The 24054-nt window shown below is 45.0% G+C and overlaps 1 protein-coding gene across 3 annotated transcripts in view; it reads right to left on the bottom strand.

Annotated features, from left to right (window-relative positions):
- Positions 1-958: 958 nt before the first annotated feature.
- Positions 959-24054, bottom strand: part of LOC309356261 (dual oxidase 2-like) — a 53801-nt gene continuing 30705 nt past the window's right edge. For all 3 annotated transcript variants that reach the window (XM_081887577.1, XM_081887578.1, XM_081887579.1), the window contains 16 exons: positions 22822-23047; positions 21908-22001; positions 21137-21312; positions 20269-20338; positions 18459-18554; positions 14803-14981; positions 13947-14177; positions 11549-11648; positions 9989-10038; positions 9275-9402; positions 8649-8802; positions 7637-7869; positions 6731-6889; positions 5688-5843; positions 4204-4332; positions 959-1473 (listed from right to left, as the gene is read on the bottom strand). In XM_081887577.1, the coding sequence (XP_081743703.1) occupies positions 1351-1473; positions 4204-4332; positions 5688-5843; positions 6731-6889; positions 7637-7869; positions 8649-8802; positions 9275-9402; positions 9989-10038; positions 11549-11648; positions 13947-14177; positions 14803-14981; positions 18459-18554; positions 20269-20338; positions 21137-21312; positions 21908-22001; positions 22822-23047 (2304 nt within the window). In that variant the 3' untranslated portion in view covers positions 959-1350. The remainder of the gene's footprint in view (positions 1474-4203; positions 4333-5687; positions 5844-6730; positions 6890-7636; positions 7870-8648; positions 8803-9274; positions 9403-9988; positions 10039-11548; positions 11649-13946; positions 14178-14802; positions 14982-18458; positions 18555-20268; positions 20339-21136; positions 21313-21907; positions 22002-22821; positions 23048-24054) is intronic.

Raw genomic sequence — 24054 nt, 5'->3', positions numbered from 1 at the left:
AGTTCCTACTCCACTACATCACTGGCTGTTTGACTCCAGCATCTGGTCCTCAGAGCTAAACTGTTTCTGTAGTAGTTACTGACTGAGTTATTACCATAAGTCTCCTTCTAAAGGTGAAAGCCATCAGTTAACCATGACAAAGGCAAACAAACACAAGCCATAACAAAGCAGTTAGGTGATGTTCAGACACCTAAGATGGTCAAAGCTACATAACCATTTCAGTTCTCACCTTAGGAACTGTAGTTGTATGAAGGGAATGGGAAATCCTGGTGGTTGGGGCTGATAGGAGTTGGAGTCCAACAACAACACAGATTCCCCCTCCCTGTGAAGAGTTTTCCTAAATGAGTCATCTAACACCATATATACAGTGGTACCTCGGGTTACATACGCTTCAGGTTATATATGCTTCAGGTTACAGACTCCGCTAACCCAGAAATAGTACCTTGGGTTAGGAACTTTGCTTCAGGATGAGAACAGAAATCGTGCTCTGGTGGCGCGGCAGCAGCGGGAGGCCCCATTAGCTAAAGTGGTGCTTCAGGTTAAGAACAGTTTCAGGTTAAGAATGGACCTCCGGAACGAATTAAGTTCTTAACCCGAGGTACCACTGTTGGTTCACATGTGTGTGTGTGTGTGTGTAATCTTTATTAAATTTTCTGTTTTACAATTTTGACATTTAAACATTCTTAAAATATCAATGACTTCCCTTCTTCTCTTTCCATGGTTCATTTTGCATATCATAAATCCCTGCATATTTTACATAAACGAAACCGTTCAGTATTGCATTATTACATCCACCATAAAAGGTTATTTATGGATGCCACTGCTGTGCCCCATGTTTTGTTAGCCTCCAAAATGGAAAACGAACGAGGTCCCAACTAATGAAGAATGGCAACTTAAGCTGATGGAATTATGTGCAGCTTGCAGACTTAACATATAGAATAACAGAACAAGAAGAACATACGTTTAGAGAAGATTAGAAAATGTTTATTGAATATACGGGGGCAAATTATGTACACTTAAAAACGTTGGCAGCATTAAGATAAATTCGACCCTTAAACCAGTTTCACACTGGTTTACCATTGCACTAATGCTCCATGAATACGATGTCACATCACTTTCCATCTACACACAAACAGGTGAGTGCTAGAGCTATGTTTCCAGTCCATGCAGCAATAACTTCTCAGGCATCAGAGGCATTAAAATTCTACGCAGGGATAAAAAGTACAGCTGTCCTAAAAGTAAGAATCCAGTGTAAACCAATAATGTCCAATAATGCACACTGGAAAGAAGACAGCTGGTTGGGGAGATGGGCATTCACCCCCCAGAAGCCCAGCAGAGTCTGCTAAAGGGCTAAAAGTTCTCATAGTGATGGACAAAATAGGTTTGATCGCGCTTGTTGATCTTCTGACATGCTTTCTCCACATTCTTGGTCATGCCTGGAGGGCCACAGCTGAACACACCAATCTTCCTCACCTGGAAACAACAAACCAAAAGAACTTGGTCACCAGGCAATACCCAACACATTGGGCAGTAGCAGAAGAGAGGGGAGAAAGGGAACAGCCAAGGGACCAGCAGCTTTGGGCCCCTTCTTAAAATTTTCCACTCTAGCGGGTCATTATAAGAGCATCTTATGTATTTATTTCATGAAATTTATACACCACTTGATTGTCATAATAATAACAACAACAATATTCAAAAGACTTAAAGCTAAAACAAGAAAATCTGACAGCAATAGTTAAAAACATACAAAAAGTTGAAATAGTAAAATAGGTTAAAATTCACATCAACTTTCTAAGCGTCTTGGTAGGTTTGTCTAGACAAGAATGTTTTCAGCGGGTGCCAAAGAGAATACAGGGAAGGCACCTGCTTGATCTCAATAGGCATTCTTTAAATAAATGAATGTCTCAAAATAAGTGAACAGCAAAAAGGAGAGCGCCACGTCCTGCTTTCTTGGGTCAGGCTCTAAGCTCCAGGTGATACCTAAATGCATCCATGGCAGAGGCCTGCTCTAGAAGGAGAAAGAGAAGGAGAAGCAGAAGAAATTGCAGACATGAGCTGGATCATTTGAGGTCACACTTGGGGCACGCCAGTTTGAAATGCTCCCCCATGTTCTAAAACAAAAGAAATCATAGGAAGCCGCCTTATAAGAAGTCGGACTATTTCTCTACATAGCCTGGCATTCTCTGCACATACTGCAGGCCAGCCGCCAGTGTGAATGTCTTTCCTTGTCATCAGTTGCCTGATCCTTTCAAGTTTTAACTGCAGATACCGGAGGATTGAACCTTGCTCCTTTTGCATATAAAACATGGGCTCTACCACTGAGCTACAGCTCTCCTAGCATTTGAACAGCAGAGAGGACATTTTTAAACCCAGGGGCCCCTCTTCAGACGAGTGTTTTATTGCGGATGTATCCCGCAGCACGTTCTTGATACAACAACATTGCATCAGTGGGTGATTTATTCTGCTTTAGTTTCTCCTGCGATCCTTCCCCAGTCATATCCCATGATCACTGTCCAGAAAGGCCATAACAAAGGACATGCTCCAGAACATTTGTGGTATAAAAAGTTACAGAATCTTTGCAGGAAGTTACAGGATATGCACTGATTGGAAGTGAAGCAGTGTGACGTCCCCAAAACTTCTGCAGATGCAAAAAATGGAAATGGGATTGTGTGTGGTGGTCCCAATAGCATCATGAGCACAAATAATCACAAATGTGGAATGAAATGAAAGTCCAGAGGGATCCCTCCTTTTCTACTTCCATGACTTTTTTTTAGTTATTCTACCACCTCAAGTTTCTACCATCTCATTCTGAAGCATGTGTAGAGGAAGACTTTCCTAAATGCAGATTTCTATAAATACCCACTCACTCGCTTGATGTGCGTCCGCTACAATTGCAGAGTAAGGGCTGCAACTCCACACACACACACAAACACACACACACACACACACACTGCCTGGTTTTCCTGGCCCTGCTTCTGTGCCTTAAGAGCAAATTCCTTCCTCAATCAGGGATAGACACACATAAGGGAGAACCCACAATGTTTGCCATCTAGGCAGGCAGCTGATTTATAGATTTCACATGACCGACTTTTCAACCGACGATTGCTACTGTGTGACATACATCGTGCTGTAAAACCTCCATTGCACCAGCTGATCTTTCTTTCTTTACACGACATACAAATGGAGCACTGCAATGAGGAAAGGAACTAACTCATGGCATACTTTTTATGTGATAAAGGTCAATCCGACCTGAGAGTGCTGTTAAAAAATAAAAATAAAAAATCCTGGCACAAGTTCAATGGTCTCTCACCCATCTAGTTATCTTTTCATTTATTTATTTATTTATTACGTAATTCCCCGAGTTAGTTTCAGGCATAGCGGATAGCGAGAAGAATAGCAGGTTTTAGCAGAAGCCGGAGTGTAGTGGAAGGGGGGAAATGCTGAAAGTTGTGGCTGGATCAACAGCACAACTGAATTCCCTATGGGGGGCTTGAAAGAATAAAACAAAGTTAACTTCAGGCAAACTTCAGAGCACAAGCTCACAGGCACCCACTTTGGAGTCATGAGGTTAAAGGAAAGGGGTCCTAACACTAGGAGAAAGGAAGGAAGACTGGCTGGAGGAGAAGGAAGAAGTCAAAGCATGGAAGGAAGCGATCTATACACCAACAAGAAGGAACTAACAGGAGTAAAAATAGGTCCCCTTTCTGTCTATCGTCAGCCGTCCCTGGTACAGGTAACTGTCTAAAATGCATTGTTGCTTTTTGTCCCAACAGCAGGAGAGATAGGAATCTGACCCAGTGGCTGGATCAAATTCTCTCCTCGGCACCAGAGGGATGCTAAGTGATGAAACATCACCGGCAGCACTGCTAATTACTCTTTAGGAAGCTGGTTGTGGTAGCTCTCCTCATCCTTTCAGGAAGGGGCCATAGCTCTGTGGCTGCTGGCCTGCTTTGCTTGCAGAAAAGCCCCCGGTTCATTCCCTAGGATCCCAATTTAAAATAATCTCAGGGAGCACATGATGGGGAAAACATCTCAGTGAGCAAACGTCTGAGCTCGGAGGCGGCAGCTTCCTGTGTTCCATTTAGCAAGCACCCTTGGCTAGCATAAGATCCCCTCTGTCGCATGAAGCCTGTTAATATGCAATTCACAAAAGTGAATCCCACAACTGCCCACAGGAGCCCTCTGCCCATTGCCAGCACTGACCTCAGGGTGGACCTCTTGCAGTGAGCAGAAGAAAGGGACAAATGGCGGTCGACCAAAGTGGGTGACAGAGCGCAGGCCGGTGAACAAGCTCTGGTTGAGGACCTTCTGGAAGTGCCGCTCGCAGATGTACTAGAAAGAGAGACGGTGACGGTCAGAGTATGTCTTGTGTCGGGGGAAGGAACCCACTGTTCACAGACACCATTATCACCACCTTGTCATTCTAGATCCCCCAATGCAGAAGCAGGTCTTGTTAGAACAAGCATCCAGGCATGTAACCAGGAACATGATGTGGAGATCTACGGGTATACTAGTTTAATTTAATATACAATTTGTATCTAGAATATCTGAAGGACCACCAGCTTTGGCACAACTCTGCCTGTCTGTTAAGAGCTTTGGGGAGGCTCTGTTGCACAATCCCACCAATGTCTCACGTGGGCTTGGTGGAAATGCAGGACAGGGCCTTCTTGGTGGCTGCACCTAGGTTTGGAAACTCCCTCTTCCGGAAGGCTTCTTTAATCCCCTCCTTTCCCATTTTCAGAAAGATCATTAAAACTGTTTTGTTTGGACCCACTTTCCATACTTCTTCATGCTCGGAGGCTGAAGACACTGCTATTTTTAGTGTTAATTATGGGTTTAAAATTTATTTTCTTCTCACTATTTTATTATCCTTGTGAACTGCTTCAGGGAGGGAAACTATGTGGAAGTGAAAAGTGGTATATAAATTCATGCATAAACTATTGAATTTTTTTATTAAAAAATGCATGTGGTTGGTGAGAAAACTAATAAGGTAACAGCCAGAACAGCTCAGGTAATATGTCTAAAGTTATTAAATATAAATAAAGTAATATTGAATTTTATACATAAAAGAAGGACCTACTAATTAATAATACTTAACACTTTCACAAGTTCAAAGCACTCTGCACACAACTACAAGCCTTACAACCACCTTTTAAGGTAGGTATTATTATTATTATTATTATTATTATTATTATTATTATTATTATTATTATTATTATTATTATTATTATTATTATCCCTATCTTGCAAATGCGGGGACTGAGGCTGAGATAGCATTCATGCCAAAGGATAAATTCAAACCAGGGATTTCCTGAATTGTAGCCAGTCTCATATACACTATGCTTCACCAGCTCCAGTATTTGTCAATTGTGCGCAGCACCTTTTTTCTCGTCTGGCAGAAAAAAGAGCAGGAGCAACTGGGAAGGTCACTGGTGTTGTGCTTTTGCTTTTATCTTCATATGTAAAAAACTTAGGGCTTAGCCAGATTTAACCTTTTGCCTTGCTGCTTCCAGGCAGATGTCCCCACTTTAACACTCTGTGCCCAAGCATTTTTTTCTATTTTGCCCCGAGCTTTCCCTGCGAAAACCTGCTCTTTAAAGCGGAATCAGAACCAATGTCAATTCAGGTTTTCCGCACATATGGCCTTGTGTCTGGCTGCTCTGCAGTTTTAGCATGTAGGGACTCACCAGCATGGTGGTGCGCAGGTCAAACTTCTCCGCTAGCTGTGTGATGTAGATGTGCACGGAGACCAGATCGCACTGATCGTTCTCCTCCACCTCTCGGATGATGTCGGCCATCCACTCAAACTGCCGCTGAGTCCGCGTCACCCAAATGAAATAGATCTGTGAACAAGGGGAAAGTGAGCAAGGCTGTTATCAGAAATCCCCTGAAACGACACCTACGCCTCCTAAATGGGCTCCTCCTTCCAAGCTCTTGCATCAAAACCTCTCCGCTCACCTGGACTCCTCTCATTCTTTCAACTCCATGGGCTGAATCTAGAGGCCCGTCATTGACCTCCTTTGGTCTTTCTAAATTGCACCAGGAAACCTCACTGGGCCATGTCAGAACTTCATGCTTTGACCTCTGCGTCCATTATCATTTCACTATCACCTGCTGTGATCCTTTTGGATCTTCTCATCCAAGCCCAGTGATTGTTTGTGCATAACAAGCTAAGCTCAGTAGAGTTGCAACTCCTCCAGTTTTCAAGGTCTAATTCCAAGTGATTATACACCACAAGTTCTTCATCGTGGGAATATTAAGCATCCCCGTGTTAGGGGAAAGCATGCTGAAGCTTCTATGGCTGGGGTAGCAAATGTGGTGTCCTCCAGATGTTGCTGGACTACAACTCCCATCATCTCTGACCATTGGTCATGCTGGTTGGAGCTACTGGGAAATGGGGTCCTACAATATCTGGTCGGCACCAGCTTGGGGGAGGTTGGTTTAAAGTCAGGGAAAACTATGAAAGAAATATGATTGCTCATTTTCTGTTACTTATATAGTCCACAAAACCTCCATGGGAACAGGATGGTGGCATATGTACTGTGTATTAGGTTCTCTAGAGATATTTTTAAAAGGGTGCAAGAGGACTCACAGTGAAGTTCACATCTCTTCTGCTAACTGCTATGGGAGACACATCTTACGCTTTGAGAACCACACCAAGCCCCTTAACACTGACTCAGTGGCTAGCAAGGACAAGAATCCAGCCAGTTCTCCATTCCTTCAACCTCACCTTCTTGCACAAGATCCTGGACCCAACTGATGACTTGAAGACGAGATCTTTGAGGATGGAAGCAAAGGGCGTCACCCCGATGCCTCCTCCCACCAGCACAGACACTTCAAACTTGTTCCATTCCTGGTGCCCCTCTCCAAAAGGTCCATCCAGGTAGAGCTGGAGAGAGAGAGAGAGAGAGAGAGAGAGATATGAAAACAAAACTTCACTTGCTTCCAGGGCTGGCGCCAGAGCTTGGCACTATTGAGCCCCTGCTGAGCCCACATCCCAGAAGGGTGCCTGCTGGATCATTTCCTTTTCCTCCCTGGTGTCACTGCCTGCTGCCCTGCCCTGCCTTAGCATTCAAAGAGTGGCATGGTCAAGAGAGAAAAAACAGCATAGCTGCAGACTGGTCTCTTAAGGCAGCGGTTGCAGAAGGAGAGGGGAACAGAATAAACATTTCATGAGACATGAGGAAGAGGGACCCACTCAGGGAGCCTGAGAGCCAGCACGGCTTGCTCCTTTGCTCAGATGACAGAGTAGGATGACTCCCACTAAGTCTAGTTAGCAAGAGCTGACTTCTGCCTACAACTAATAGTTTGGGGTAGGTATTGGAGGGATGGCATTTTGCCAGGAATGGGGAACCTGTGGCTCTCTAGGTGTCGCTGAACTCCAACTCCCATCAGCGCCAACCATGAGGGTCAATGGTCAGGGATGATGGGAGTTGTAGTCTAGCAACGTCTGGCGGGCCACAGATTCCTCTTCCCTGTTTAGTTTTCTGAATTGGTAGCAGAGGAAGCAATTCTGTGGTTGGAACCAGAAAGCACAAGTGCTTTTAAGTATCTATTGAAGACATTTCTGTACCGTGGTTCTTTAAATCTATGCTAGGGTGGGTGAGGTGGAGAGAACGAGACGTTATAGCCTTACCTTGGGATATTTGCCAATTTCTGCTACGCTTTCTGGGGAGTAAAGCTCCCGCAGCCGAGTTGTCCAAGGCCCAGCTGCTCGAATGTGCAGGCTCAATGTGTCCTCATGGGGGGCAGAGGTCAACGTGAAGGGGTGGTACTCAGTGGTCCCCAGAGATAAGCAGGCAATCCGCACCCATTGCCCAGACCTGTAGTCAAAGTCCTGGGGCCTCTGGAACTGGAGGCGAGTGACTCCTGAGCCAAGAAAAAAAGAGGGGCCTGAGCATGTTTGCCATTAAGGCACAAGTCACAGAATTGTAAGCGACTCCAAGGGTCATCTAGTCATCTGAAATCTCAGCTAAAGGTATCTAGTCCCAATACCGTCCACTCAAATCCCAGCTAAGCAGGCTGAGCTGCCCCTGTCTGGGCCCAGTAAGAGCCCTAAGCTGCTCCTGTTGTCAAAGTTGTTCCTGCCCAGAAGGAGCATTTCCTTCCTCCCAGTCCCTCCCCTGAGAAAGATCTCTTCAAGACAGCCCTGCTGCCTTGAAGAACAGCTCCTGCCACTGACAAATATGGCAGCCTAGCACCAGAGATGGAGGGTAGGGTCATCTTAGATCAGGGGTGTGGAACCTCAGGTGCCATGGCCAAATGCAGCTCTTTAGCCCTCAGAAGTTCCGCCAGGCCATGCCCCTCTCCAGGCCACACCCCCTCATTGGCCCTGCTTCAAATCAGGAGTGTTTCTGCCTGGCTGGAATGTGTCCATGATCTCTGACAGGGCTTCTTGCTTGTCCAGATGAAGGACTGTGAGTGGTCTGTGGAAGAACACACCCTACTTTACATACCTTGCTCCACCCACTTCTGCATTTGTCCCCACCCACCACAGGCCTGTGACTCTTGCAAGGTTGCCCAGAATGTGGTCCCTGGGCTGGAAATTGTTCCTCACTTGTCTTAGATGTTACTAGTGATAGATCAAGGACAGGAAGTTCCTCCCACCGTATTTTAAACAGAGAGAGGACCAGCACCAGAAGTTGTACCTGATGGGAGAAGTTCAGCCTTCACAACAGCCATTTCCACCTTCTTCCTGCTCAGGCTGATGAGCTTGTCTGCCCCATAGATAAGGGCTGGGACAATGAAATAAATGTGGAAGCGGGGCTGCTGGATCAGAGCGTAGCTGCCGTGGATGATAACCTGGAGGAGACATCACAACCCAACACTTCAGTTATATTGCATTGAGCAGAAAAGAAAAACCTCTTCTTCCACGACGGTGCTCAAGTGGGCAGGCAGAGCACCAAAGGATCTTGCACAAGCAAAGAGCTATATATTCCTACCCAGAAGCTTCCATGAACATCCAAACCTGCCTCATGCCGAGCCAGAACACTGATCTATCCAGCACAGCAGGATGGAGAACATGGGCTTCCTCACTGCAGAAACTGCAAATGCCAATCTCCCCCAAATCCTGACACAGTGTGTATTGTTTACATTTGGTCACATCCACACGATGCATTTAAAGCACACGGTTTCCTCCCAAGAATCCTGGAAACTGTGGTTTATTAAGGGTGCTGGGAACTGCAGCTTTGTGCAAGCTTTAAATGGATGGTGTGTGGGTGTGCCATTTGTTACAATGGCACTAGGGTAGAGGCAGGGCTCCAGAGTGAGTTACCAGGATATAGAGAAGCACGTAGAGATGGTGAGTGATCCAGAACCCCTGGAAGCTGATTCGCCGGAAATAGTGAGTTGCAAAGACATACATAATTGCGAGGACAACCAGAAGGAGCACCCCAGTCATGCCTGAGAGAGAAAGGGAAAAAAGAGGAACACGTGTTAAAACAGACAGCCGCCATGTGTGGTCCTGCTCAACTTACAGATTTGAAAATAAGGGGCTAGCAGCCTCAAAAATAAGGGATCAGCAGCCAAAATAAGGGATTTTCCAGGCACAGGTATGTTCATCTTCTGAGCCCCTCTGAGCCAAAGGCAGAAAGCCCAGCTAGCAGCCAAACGAAGCCTCAAGCGGTGGTTCCCACAGCGCAGCAACAGGGCAAAGGGGATGCAGCAAGGAAAACCACTGCAGCTGATTTGTTTGGCACAAGGCATGCAAGCTCCACCCCCAGTCGTTCTTAGACTCCTTATTGGGTGAGCAACGCAGCCAAGCAACACAGTTGGAGCCTCCCTCCTCCCTGGCCAGCAGGGAGGGAGGGAGAGGAGCTGCTTCCTTTGAAACCCAGGAAATTTAAGGAACATCATCAATAAGGGACAGCAGCAGGACACAGAGCTGGGATAAGGGAGTTTCCCGCCAAATAAGGGACAGTTGACAGCTATGGTCCTGCTGCTGCAACCCACCCACCCTCCAAGAGCCCACACCTCCACCTGCCCTTACCTGGGACAGTCTCAAAAAACCACCAATAATATTTGCGAGGAAACTGTGACCTGGAAAGATAAGAAATGATGGCACAATGTAAAGCCTTGATAAGCACAAGCAATGCAGACTGGAACGAAAGTGCTATTGACAATTAGAATTGCAGCCCAAGTGTTATTTATTTGTCTTAACTGCTGTTTTTGGAAATAAGCAGCTCCACGTGATGGCACTGAAAAGAGGGGAACTGCAGGAGAGAAAGCGAACCCTTGCCTTTGCCCTGTGCGGTTTCCCCCCAAAGTCATTGCTTACTATACAGAGGAAAAACATAAAAGTTTTGAAGGTGCAGTGATACAGACTGGGGATACAGAGGAAAGGATGAATACCATCATCACTCCCTGATCTTGAAAGAAATCATGTATGAGTCATCATTACAGTGGTACCTCTGGTTATGTACTTAATTCGTTCCGGAGGTCTGTTCTTAACCTGAAACTGTTCTTAACCTGAAGCACCACTTTAGCTAATGGGGCCTCCCGCTGCTGCCGCGCTGCCGGAGCACGATTTCTGTTCTCATCCTGAAGCAAAGTTCTTAACCCAAGGTACTATTTCTGGGTTAGCGGAGTCTGTAACCTGAAACGTCTGTAACCTGAAGTGTATGTAACCCGAGGTACCACTCTACTATTATTTTAAGGCAAGGAATCTTGACCTCTCCTTTGGGCCTAAGTTGAAGAAATCTTGTGAAAATAGGGCATGTGCATTCAATGCAGCTGGTTTCAATGCCTCTGTTACAGGGGTCAGCAAACTTTTTTCAGCAGGGGGCCAGTCCACTGTCCCTCAGACCTTGTGGGGGGCCGGACTATATTTTTTTGGGGGGGAGGGGAATGAATGAATTCCTATGCCCCACAAATAACCCAGAGGTGCATTTTAAATAAAAGCACGCATTCAACTAATGTAAAAACACGCTGATTCCCAGACCACCCAAGAGCCGGATTTAGAAGGTGATTGGGCTGGATCCGGCCCCCAGGCCTTAGTTTGCCTACCCATGGTTTAGAATGTTGCCTAGACAGGACTTTTGGGGTATTCACAAGACTGGTTCAATATTTCAAAATCTACCAAAGAAGTATTGGGCTTCCCATGCTAAAACAACGGTAAGAAAATACTCTAACTGCACAAAATGCTCAAAGATCATGGCTTCCGTTCTTTCTCCAGCCAATTGGGTTGACCAGCGCTCCTTTGCATTCTTCAGCTATTACCATATTTTTCGCTCTATAAGACTCACTTTCCTCCTCCTAAAAAGTAAGGGGAAATGTGTGTGTGTCTTATGGAGCAAATGCAGGCTGCGCAGCTATCGCTGAAGCCAGAAGAGCAAGAGGGATCGGTGTGCAGTGATCCCTCTTGCTCTCCTGGCTTCAGGGATAGCCACGCAAAGCCTCTTGTGTGCAGCGGGAGCGCTCCTGCCTCTTCGCTCAAGAGGCTTTGCGTTGCTTTCCTCCTCTAAAACCTAGGTGTGTCTTGTGGTTGGGTGCATCTTATTGAGCAAAAAATACGGTATGTACGAAGGGGGAGAAGGCACTCCCAACTTACCCATCGTTTGTAAAGGTGTTGGAGAAGAGGCAGGACAGGACACTGAGAGGGGTGACTGAGAAGATGTAGACATTCACAATATGGCCCAGAGTATGCAGAACTGCAGGGGGCAAAAATAGTGAGAGAATGCATTCACAGCAACAACTATTAAAGCAATTTCAAATCTGTTCCAGGCTGTTTGCATTCTTTTTTCTTTCTTTTTTTAAAAGCAAATTCACAGTCCTTGAACTGAAACACAGCTAACTCTTTGAAAGTTGCACTTCTCTGACTTTCATTGTGCAGTTTTCCCTCCAAACAACGTATATGAATTAAATGAATATATTAGGGGGAAACATGCATAAAAGATAACCGTGGAAATAACATAAAATGCATTCTATTAATACAAGTTCCTTGCAAAAATGTGTGCATTAATCAAAACTGCAGGCAAGATGTGTTCATTAGGAGGAATAAATAAAATTAGGAGAGAGAAAGAATTTTCAGGACTTATTTATTTATTTATGTGAGGTTGCAGATGGCTGTGGAAATGTGAAAAACTGAATTTTAGATGGGGGAAAATGAGAAACTTAAAAAACGGAAATTAACAAATTCACCCATCCCTACATAAACTGCATGCCGTTTGGAACCCGCAACCCTCAGGAGTGGCTTTTCTGGCAGGTGGCAGGGGCTGTAGTAGAAATGAAATGTGGGGAAAGTCCCACTTTGCAAGCAAGCTGTAATGGTTCTAGGGGTAGCTCATGCGTAAATCGATACCACACCTGGCTAGATTACCTGGGTGAACCCTTTCTGTCTGGACAGCCTCTCACCCGTGGCTGTCTCAATCGCTGGCAGAATCCGTCAGTGGGCATTTCTTGAACTTCTTCCAGCAAAGAAGCTCTTTGACGCCTAGTCTCCACCTACTCTCCCTGCGCGGAAGCCTTCTGCGCAGGGAGGGTGTGGGCAGCGGAGGACCCGTGCTCTCCCCGCTCGTCTCCGGCGAGGAGTCATGGAGGCACCTCGCCGATTCCCCCATCTGCCCCCCTTCTCCACTGGTGCTATGCTGAATTCCTTCCCCAGCAGATGGGCTGCTTCTCTCCCTCCTGGGACGCTCTCCTGAACCCCTCTGGAGCCCTCCCTCTCCCTCTGGCTCTGATGGCAGTTCCCTGACACAAGCATTTGTTTTGTTGTTACAAAACAGCGTTGATCATGAGATAGCTGCTCCCAGTCAGAGTAGACAACACTGACTTACTATAAAGCAGCTTCCCAGGTTAGGTTCCTCACTTGGCACCTACATCACTCTCCTATTGGTACTCAGCAAATACTTTTCCGTTGTGTGCCAAGGCCCCATGAGCCACAGTGATCCAGCAAGGGGCAAGAGAGGCCAATTCCCTGAGGCTATGCTTTGAATTTCCCGTGGAACCGCCCAGCTGAACCCGCTCCCTGAGCGCAGCCCCATGGGTGTGGCCAAGCACCAGCAAGCAGGATGCCAGTCTCTGCCCCCTGGCCGGATCACTGGGGGGGGGGCTGAGGCCTGGCCGCAAAGACACCCACCTAAGGAGGTAAGCGGACTTCTCTTAGGTTTTTTAAGGTGTCGTTTGTCAGTGTATGTGTTTCGGCTGGTGGTCTTCAGCTCCTGTATTTGATGGTGATCTTAGCTCTTGTACTTTTTATTGTATTTTATCGTGGCAACATTTTGCTCTTAGGTGGATAATACTACTACTACTACTACTACTACTACTACTAATTATTACGTATTCTTATTTATACCCCACCCTCTCCAGCCACAACTGGGCTCAGGGCAGCTAACACCAGGTATAAAACAATTGATTAAAATACAACTTAAAAACAAGATTAAAATACAACTTTAAAATGCAGCCTCATTTCAGTAGAAACTCAAATCAGAAACTTTTTGGGGATGAAAACGTCAAATCTACACCAAGGCCAACTCTCCAGACTGGTCGTACATGGGCCAGAAAAAAGCCAGGTAAGTCCCCATCACAGAAGGAGAAAGGAAAAAGGAAAGAGGGGAAGGGGATCAAGTTGATTCCAAGCCAAAGGCCAGGCGGAACAACTCTGTCTTAAAGGCCCTGCGGAAAGAAATCAGATCCCACAGGGCCCTGGTCTCATGAGACAGAGCATTCGACCAGGTCGGAGCCAGTGTTGAAAAGGCCCTGGCCCTGGTTGAGGCTAATCTAACTTCCTTAGGGCCCGGGACCTCTAGGGTGTTGCTATTTATGGACCTTAGGGTCCTCTGCGGGACATACTGGGAGAGACGGTCCTGTAGATACGCACTTTCCTCGTATCATTATTTAATCGTTATAATTTATTTTCCCTGGAAATTTTATTTTACAAGGTGCCTCGCCGACCCAAGCAAGATGTGCATAGGCATTTGAGCACGTGTGCAGGACCTCTCAGAATCTACCTGAAAAGATCAGGGCTCCGGTTGCAATCCAACGGTGGAAGTCCACAGCAGAATCAAAAGGGATGTAGCGATTGAAAAAGGTCTCCCGCAGAAAAGTGATGAGGTTTCGACACATGGTGAGCAGGATAAATGAGTACATGAAGGAGATGCTGGCTCCTGCTCCCCGAGAGATGAGGATGCCCACAAAGGTGGTATCTGCAATTCCTGTGGGTGGCGATGCAAATCCATAATCTAGAGACAGAGGAGAAAGGGTTTGCTGCAGGAACGAGGACCTTACACGCTCCCATTCTCCCCTCTCAGCAGGCTTGGGTTATAAACATGCTGGCATGCCGTACAAGCCCTTTACTACTTCCTGGGGAAAAGCAAGGCAATGCAAAGCCATTCTAAATAACATGTTTTGTTACTATATATGCTCACACCCTGAAAGAACTTCCCCCCTGCTTCTTACTGCATGCTCAGTGGGGTGGGGTCTGGGTTATAGTGGAGCTATTCAGCTTCATTTTACAGCAACAGCACTGCAACTCAAGTTGTGACCCTATAGGTCTGGGTTCTCTAAAGCAGCCACTAAAAAGCAGGACCGGGAAGTTTAGCAACAAACTTCTCTCGTTAGCAATTAATGAGCTCTACTTGCAGCAGTCTTGGGTCTCGCTTTTTTTGAGTCTGGCGTTAGTTTGTGCTGCAAGCAGATACGTACGTGGTGGCATCCTTAGCTGGGGCTGCCACTCACTGCCTCCTCTGGAGACAGACATTTCTCCTTCCTCAATGAATGAGGATGTGGAGTTCCGGCCCTGGCTGGCCACGCTAGGTCCTGGGCGCAGCAGTTGGCTTGGTGGAGCTAAATAGGCTGGTAACTCACAGTATGCCCTCTCCACAAAGACCCCAACCGTGATGGCTGAGAATATCACCACGCAGATGATGTGGCGACGATAATTCTCAATGAAGCGCTTGAACTGCTGGACTTTCTGGTGAATTTTGCTCCTCTGGTACTTCTCCCTCCGTGCCTCCGTGTAGAGATATGGCTGTGGAAAGGACAGCCTGCAGCAAGGGAGTGAAGGTCCATATGAGGGTTTGCAAGGCTGCCAAGATATGAATTGACTAGGAGAGCCCCACCCATCCCGTGGCCAATGCCCTCCAGATGTTGGGGCACAACACCCATCACCTTTGACCACCAACATCAGAAAACCCATCTCATTTGGCTCACCATCACACCTGAGATGGCAGGAGGACACAAAGTCAGTCCTCAAAGAAAGAACCAGGCAAGCTGATATATTCATGGTCAATAAGATTGTTCTTAAAGTATCTTGGAGCTTGTCAAAGATTATGAAGTTTATGTATATAACCAAAAGCTGAAAGAAGATCTACAGAGCAGATGATGGTTTTATGTATAGCAGACATTATTTACATACATGGACCACTGACCTCAGTAAAAATGAATTGCCTAACTTTAATACACCTTCAGAATGTATCATAAGAAAATGTAAACCTCCTTCTGAGGAACTGAAAAAATATTTACTAATGTGTTGTTTAGAAGGCACTGATTTAAGATATCAGGACAACCTAACCTAACTAGGAATCCCAGAACAGCTAGTCATGCACACAGCATTCCTCAGCAATAAAATCTACGCTAATTATTTGCCAGTGCATTTGACTGTAGTGCCAGAATAATGTACTGTACAGAAATCCCAGTGTAAGATGTTTGCAAGAAGGAGAAAATCCAGAAACTGATTATGCCCCCATTATTAAACATTTATTTGCCAACTCAATTACATTGCAGAAATAGTTCTTGAGCACAGCTGAAATATATAAACTAATTTTGGTCATGGTAGGGTGAGTCACAGGACTTTGTTGCTGTGTTAGGAACACAGCAAAATGTCAAAGCAGCACCAAAAAGGTCCATTCTCATGCTGCCCCCTCAGATGGCAAACGCCAGGTACAGGTTGGCTCATGTGGGGAGTTGCAGTCCTTTAATTAAGTACACAAAGCCAACCTGAGCATTGATGCAACACGTACATTGGCCCTCAGACCACAACAATATAAAGTCCATTAACTACTTTCCTCTGAGGTTAGTGCCAAGACTTTGTCACAGACGAGACAATGATATATTTGGATACCTTCCAGGGATTGATTTTGCTCTGTGGCCTGGAAGCTGACCACAAGGCAAACAAGTCAATGATATCAACAAAACTCAACAGTGTATAAAATGAGCATTGTGTGTTTGCCTAAGGGAGAGTCCGTCAGAAATGGACAACAATTCTCATCAAAGCGCTGCATCACAGGCAGAGGTGATAAGGTGGAAGACATTTACAGGAATATGGAAATATTATGACGCTATAGGCACACAAAGGCTGGGCATTTCAGAGAACAATCATAAAATGCAAATCAGCTGTGATGCTATCTGAATGTTTACATCTGCCACCCCCCACCCCTGCCCCAGGGACTGTTTTATTTCCCTTATGTACTATAGCAGAATGAAGTAGCAACTCAGAAGAAATGATGCCATCTGCATGTATGTTTTATAAGTTTCCTCTCCCACGTATAAAAACATAAAAGTGTGTCATAAGGTCCCATAGAAGAAGCCCACGTCTACTCAGAAGTAAGCCCAATGGAGTACAATGGGGTTCACTTCCAGGTAAATGTGTACAGGGCTGCAGTCCTAATCTTAACTTTGGGGTATCTGGGATAGCATGCAAAATGGATTTGTGCCAATGGCAACAGCCATTATTTGATGTTTGGCACTTCTAGGAGCATCCCTTGCCAAACCTCAGACAAAGCAGAGACTTGGCATGGAAGGATGCCCACCCCCCTTTAAGAATGGCGCTTCTGCATCGCCTTCTAATTTAACAATTCCCCCCAAGGAGCTGAGAGCAGTAAACATGGTTCTCTCTCTCTTTAACAATTCCATCACACCCCGACTTGTTATGAGGAAAGGACAGCAACCAGCTGTTTGTGAAGCATTCACCCCATACTGTCTGCAAAATGGTTGAGGGAAAGGTTAGGCAATGCTGGCTATTTGTTGAGCCTTCGTTCCAATTTGATTGCAAGGGGGGGGGGGTGATGGGATGCTGCACCAAACAAGTGTTATTCCACCTCTTCCGGTGCATTTTCCACCTGCTTTTCTCACTGCTTGACTTGAATTTGCCGGTATGCAATCGATTCCATTCAAAAGCAGCAACAGTCTGGAAGTGCCATCACTCAAGGTTATAAAACATGCTTGGTGGAGATTTAAATCTGGCTCTTCCTGCCCAACACTAACCATTACTTTATACTGGCTCTCAGGGTAGCACTGTTTTAAATTAATCAACTACAAGCCTTTATAAACTGCTTAATGATTAAAAATATATGTAAGTGGTGTACAGCAACAACAAAAATAAACAATGGGCTGAAGCTGTAAGATCACCTGACCCAATAGGTGCCCATTTGACCCAAGAGATTCCCATTTGATCAGGCATGCACCTTCAGCGTACTCTTTTCAGTGCCTGTAAAAAACTTTTTTATTCAGGGAAGCCTATCCAGATACGGAGAATGATGACATGCGCTTTAATCTGGTTTTTAGCTTAACCATGGACTGTTTTAAAAAAAATGTTTTAAATTGTTGTTTTCAACTGTTTTCACTGATAATTTTGTAAACTGCTTTGATTTTTATTTTTTTTACACGCAGGTGGTATAGAAATGTTGATAAAATAAGTAAATACACCCAACTAAGTTCTAAGGATGCGGGTGGCACTGTGGTCTAAACCACTGAGCCTAGGGCTTGCCAATCAGAAGGTCGGCGGTTCGAATACCTGCGACGGGGTGAGCTCCCGTTGCTCGGTCCCTTCTCCTGCCAACCTAGCAGTTCGAAAGCACGTCAAAGTGCAAGTAGATAAATAGGTACCACTCCAGTGGGAAGGTAAACGGCGTTTCCATGCACTGCTCTGGCTTCTCCAGAAGCGGCTTAGTCATGCTGGCCACATGACCCAGAAAAACTGCGGACAAACGTCGGCTCCCTCGGCCTATAGATCGAGATGAGCGCCGCAACCCCAGAGTCATTCGCAACTGGAGTTAACTGTCAGGGGTCCTTTACCTTTACCTTTACTTTTTAATTTCTAAGGAATAGATCTATTGAAATGAATGGGCTATATGAAATACTACTCCTAGTCAGATTAGACCCATTGAAATTGATGGATATGACCAATTTAGGTCAATTTGTGCCCTTGGGCCTACTCAGAGTACAACTTGGCTACAACTCAATATTATTAAAACAAAAATCCAGAATAAAATAGCACTTCAAAGGCATATGGAGAGCAGGAATTCAGAAAGTGGAGAGAAACAAAAATAGGGCCCTGGTCAAAAATATGACTCTACATGAGATCTGATGTAACTGATGGTTTCTGCTTCACGTATGGCAGAGGGAAGGGAGTTCCATAATGCATACAGCAGAAGAAAATGCCTGTTTTGGGATCACCATGATAAATTCTAATCTAAATAGATGTCACGTTGGAAGGCTATTAAGAAATACAATCAGACACTTACTTTTTTCCTGGCCTCCTCCTCAGGTTTTGCCCTGGCATTCCCCCAGAGGTTGCATCTCCTTCCAGAATCAGGGGCTGTTCCCGATTTAGGATGATGCTTAAGGAAGCAGATAATAGCCTTTCAGAGAACAGTCTTATCTATTACACGACTTAGAACCAAGAAAGCTGACCCAGGCCCTTTGATTTTATGGTTGCTTAGAAGGAAAAAGTTTGCCCTCTGCAAGTGAATGACACCAGACTCCCTAAATATTTCCCATGCCCAGCTTATTTGTTCTGCCACATTTCTGGCAGAAGAAACAACTCATCTTCTTTAGCATTTTGTTTTCTGAATAACAGCTGTAGCTCTTCTACAGAAAGTGGGTTTGATAATCGGAAAATGCTGAAAATCTAGTTGCATGGAAAACAGAACATGCATTCCTCTTAGGGTGTTTCTAGGGATGTTTCTTATGACATCTGTTTTGCAGCCAGAAGGTTGTGTTTAACATAGCAGCACCTACTCTGGGGAATCAATTATTAGACAGGGATCATCTGTGTTTTGTTCTATATGCTGCCTTAAATTGATTTCATTTACCCTGTCATGTGAGCGAGTTTTATGCCATTTTTCCCACTCTTGAGCATATTTTTTTCCTTGATTCCTCAGCATGCAATTTTATGTGTAAATATAATAAAACAAATAGAGACATAGGACGGCTGCCTTATACCAAGCCAGACTACATTGGTTCGACACTGACCGGCAGCAGCTCTCCAGGGTTTCAGCAAGGAGATGCTAGCAAGTGGAGCCGAGTCATTTTGCATAAGTGACCTATGGATCAGGTTGTTTTTCTACGTGACTGGTAGTCTGGGCTGGCTGCTGCTAGCACCACAATAACATCGCATTCTGGGTGACACCCTTTTTAAAGGAGTGACAATAACATCACATGCTGGGCGACACCCTTTTACAGCACCCGGCACTTTCATTGGCATTGTGTCTGGAAGTGCCCTTAGGCCTAGCGTCGTTTACTCTTTGGAAACAAAGATCTCCGGTTAACTGCTGCATAGCCCATGCAATAATACTGGGGGTGGGGCACACTGTTCAAAGGAATGAGCCGGTTGCAGTTAGACATATCTTTGGCACAGTGGTAGCCCAGAGGGCATAATGGCCTCAGCACTCTCTCCAGGAAACACGCAGTGGAAATTCACTCAGTGCCGTTTAAAGAACCTTAACGTGGCTCTTCCTCCTGTCTCTCTGCACTACCTTAAATATGCAGAAACAAGTCCATCTCGCAACCTTTCGTTCCTCCTCCAAACCAATTTAAACACCTTACATAGCAACCATTTAAAAACCAGGGAAAGTGGCAGGGTATTTTTGTTTTTTGTTTCAGCAGGGCAAGGATTTCAGCTGGAAAATGGAGAGTGAGGAAATGGTTAAAAGACCCTCCGGAGCTATGTTTCATGAACGAGAATACCCTATAAACAACGCTAAGTTTCACTGTCCAGCATCAATGTGTGGGAATTTCTTTCAAAAGCAGTAGGTGAATTTACTCTTTCACTTAACTGTAAGGAATGGATTGATTAACAGAACTATAACCACAGCAGAAAGCTTAGCAGAGAAACAGATAACATATTTAAGGCACATCCCTGACACACACACCCCCCCCAAAATAGAATGCTTGTAACTTTAGTTTGTTAAGGGTGGTGGTAATTGTCCCTGGGATACTTTAGAGGAGGAAATGTGCTTTAAATGTATGCTGTGTATCTGTGGAGCGAGTGCCGGACGGCGCTTGAGAGGGAGCCCGGCTCACAGAGGATCAGTGGCTCAGCAGAAAGCTTACTTGTTGCTTCTTTCCTTGCCGATGACGGAGGCTCGATTGCTCACATTTTGTCTGAATCTGTCAGGAATTCCTTTGAGAGACAGAATAAGGAAAGTAATGTCTGTTCATACGAAGGATTTTGCAGAATAAGGGGAAGAGAAAGAGCTCACTAACTTCTTAGGGTTGTGTCTCAGACCAGAGGTCCATATAGTCTGTTTCTGACAGTGGCATTGTAAATATAGATGGATGAACACATACACAGAGGCATTTCTAGCAGGAAATTGGTGGTGGAAAGAGATGCTTAACCCAAGTGCCAGACAGCCAGAGCCATAGCTGGGTGATCTTATGCCCCAGCAGAACTGTCCAGATTGTGCCCCCTCAGCCACTGACAAATAAGCTCTTCTTTCCGCCTCTCCTCCAAACCCCTCCCCCCATTTAATTCACCCTCTATTTAAAACCTTTTCTTATAAGGCAATAATCAATATTTATATTTATGGACATATTTTAAAGCCAATTTGGTGCCCCCCTCGCCTACGCCCCTGGAGGGAGCCCACCTCACCACTCCCCAGCTACGGCCCTGCAGACAGCCACCTAACTGGCTGTTGGGCGCTTGGCAATCCCACACAAGGGCTTTATGACTGATGCCATGGGATTGGAAGGTGGTTTGTCCTGCCCACCTGTCAAAGTTGGCTTCAGGAAGAGATGTGGAGCCAAAGAGATTCCCCATCGGTGGAGTAGAAGGAAGGCCAATTCTCCATTGCAAGTCCAACCACGCTCCCCCAGTATTGTGAGGGTTGGAAATTCCAATTTACCTAACAATTCAGCTGCTTAATTTTGCCTTTCCATGCCCCCCCCCCAGCTCAGGCCTGGGCTCTCCCTTTTCCGTTACCTTTAACACAGAGTTGAGTGAAGCGGAACTCCTGGTCGTGGTCCCGCAGCATGTAGTTAAAATCTTCCCAGGTGAGCTCCTCTTTGTCTTCAAACCCTGACTCCTTGAACAAGGACTCTATGACCTTCTCAGTCTGATCTCGCGAGAGGCAGTTGTTGTAGATCTCAATGAAAGACCTAAGAGGCAACAGAAGACACAACGCGGTCAGCAAACATGGAGCCTGTTGCAAAAGCTGCCATGAATCAAAGGGCTGTGGGCAAAGGGGCAAAGGGGCATGGGCACATGGGAAATGGACTGAGTCAAATTAGGTTCAGAAAAGGGGTCCAGAACATCTGAGTCTTCACTAAGACCCTTGCAGTCAGATGTCTGCACCCTAAGCATTTCTGGTCACTAACAACTTAACCTCTACCAGCTTCATTTTTCCGTACATTATGCATTTTCTTCTCAATTGCAAGAGTTTATAATATCAGATGTCATATCTGTCGCCTCGTGTGAATTTCAATTTCAAAACGGGCTGGAGAATCCACTCTCTGTCACTGGCCTTGTTCCTCACCCTGTAGAGCTTTTGCCTAGAAAGAATGTGTCCTTGCTTTTGGATAACACACTTTGCTTGGCTGGATGGAGGGTAGAGAGAAACTAGCCTGTTGTACAAAGTTACTTTTTACATTTCTTGACCTGTTTGCCCTGCCCACCACTGATATGTGGCCCTTGGGAGAATAAAATGTGGCCCTCCAGCTGAAAAAGACTCCCTTCCCCAGCACTAGACAATACCTCAACATTCTGAAGAATTCTTCCTTTGAAAGAAAGCCATTTCCATCTATATCATACATGGTGAACATCAGTTTTGACTTCTCTTGGGGAGATCCTGGTGGAGGAAGAGTAAGATGAGTAACATCAAAAATACTTACCATAAAAATGCTTATCATAAAGCCCATTTGATATGGAATTTTTATGAGAGCTCAGTTCTTCAGCCCCACTATAACTTCAAAGGAACTGATAACTGAAGGGAGGGGATTTGTGTTCCAGGAAACTGGTAGGTGAGAGGATGTGGGAGAAACTATTGTTGCAGCCTGACACATGAGGATGATGCAGATCTCTCAGTTTTCCTTGTTTTCACTCTTTAGATTCAGTTCTTCGCATCCCAACATCAGCTGGCATTTTTATTTAAAATCCTCATAAAATTCTATCTGCACTTTAGTGCAGAATACAATTTTGAAATGCAATTTCCTCTGATACAATGCATTTTTGTATGTTATTTTCGCTAAAATATGCATTTCTAGGAACACTTTTACCCTGTTGATTTTTCCTCACATTATTTGGTTGGAGGACCAAATTGCAAATTTTGGGTAGGTGTGAATTTTGAAGAAACGGCTATGTTTTGGTTGGCATACTGTTTGGAATTGGTTGTTAAATGTGAACTGAATCAAATTTCTCTCCCACCTTTATTGGGAACAGCCTTCCCATAATTATCCTGATTAGTAGCATCTCATGTTGGCTGAGCTGGACTCACTTTCTGCTGAACCAACATGATTCCCCATTGACCATCTGGCTGCTGGTCTCTCCTGCTAGAGATGTTCCTTGATGTACACATGATGAACACCTGGAATGTTTTCCCGTGTAGAATTCTGAATGCCCTGATTAGGCTCCATTCCCTCCCATACTTTTTCGCTGATATCCAATTTCACCTTTCATAAAGACCACGAAGATGTCTAGGAACTCCCGGAAGGAGAGATATCCATTGCCATCTTTGTCAGCGAGTGAGAACATGGAGTCCACAAACACAGACTGGGGCTTGAGCCCCAGCGCATCTGCAAACTCCTCCCTGCTCAGCTCACACTTCAACGCTTCCTTGGCTTTCTGAGAAGTTTCCAAGCTGAGCTCCCCAGCATCTAATCTGTCAATGTCTAGAACCTGGAAAGGACAAAACACATGGTTAGGTTCCTGAAATAACACTTCTCAGTCTTCCCAGGAGTAACAGAATTGCAACAAACCCAGGACGCCTTTCTCTCTGCTCTGCAAATATTAGTTTAAAATAACTTATCAACCAAGGTTTGATTTCTATCTCCATAGTTCAGAACATCGATCGGATCATCTAAGCATTATGTAAGTGCCTCTATTTGATGTTTAACAAAAAAGAATGCAGGAAATCCCCAACAATTAAAAGGACACAGTTCCATGTTGGGGGACAAGCTGCTATAAGGAAGAATGAGCAATGACTTATTCATGCCACGTTTGGGCAAAGGTTTCTGGCAAGAAGTGCAAGGGAACGTTCTTTCATAGGTGGGTGTCTTGTAAAAGGATAGAAGAGTAGTGGGAAATGATCCATAATGAATTGAAAAAAAATGTTTAAAAGTACTTTCCAAAAAACCCAGAGTCCTTCTTGTTGGGGGTAATTCAAACTCAAATACCCAGGTGTCAAAAAAGGTTGTTTATCTATGCTACTACTGCGGCCCGTGTTTTGTTAGCCCCGAAATGGAAAACAAGCGAGGTCCCAACCAAAGAAGAATGGCAACTTAAGTTGACAGAATATACACAACTTAGAACAAGAAGAACCTACTTTTAAAGAAGAGTGGGAAATGTTTATTGAATAGATGGGAAATAACTGGGTACAGCTGAAAACACTGGCAGCATTAAGATAAATTCAACAGTGTAAATAAGTTTTGATGGATACAATAATGGAATACTGAATGGTATAGTTTTTGTAAAATATGCAGGGATATAAGATGTGTGAAATGAACCATGGAAAGAGAAGACGGGAAGTCATTAAGGATGTAAAATGAATATTTTAAATTGTAAAACAGAAAATTTAATAAAAGTTATCTATATAAAAAAGAAGTGCTGGTCTTAGCCGTCTCCCCCCCCCCTTTGCTGACTGCAATATTTGAGGGGCAGTATTTGGAGGTGGGGTTAGAATGCTG

Source organism: Podarcis melisellensis (assembly GCF_964234715.1).
Source record: "Podarcis melisellensis genome assembly, chromosome: 14".
NCBI classification, from domain to species: Eukaryota; Metazoa; Chordata; class Lepidosauria; order Squamata; family Lacertidae; genus Podarcis; species Podarcis melisellensis.
The sequence above is the reverse complement of the archived record's forward strand: the minus strand, read 5'-3'. Positions and strand labels throughout refer to the sequence as shown.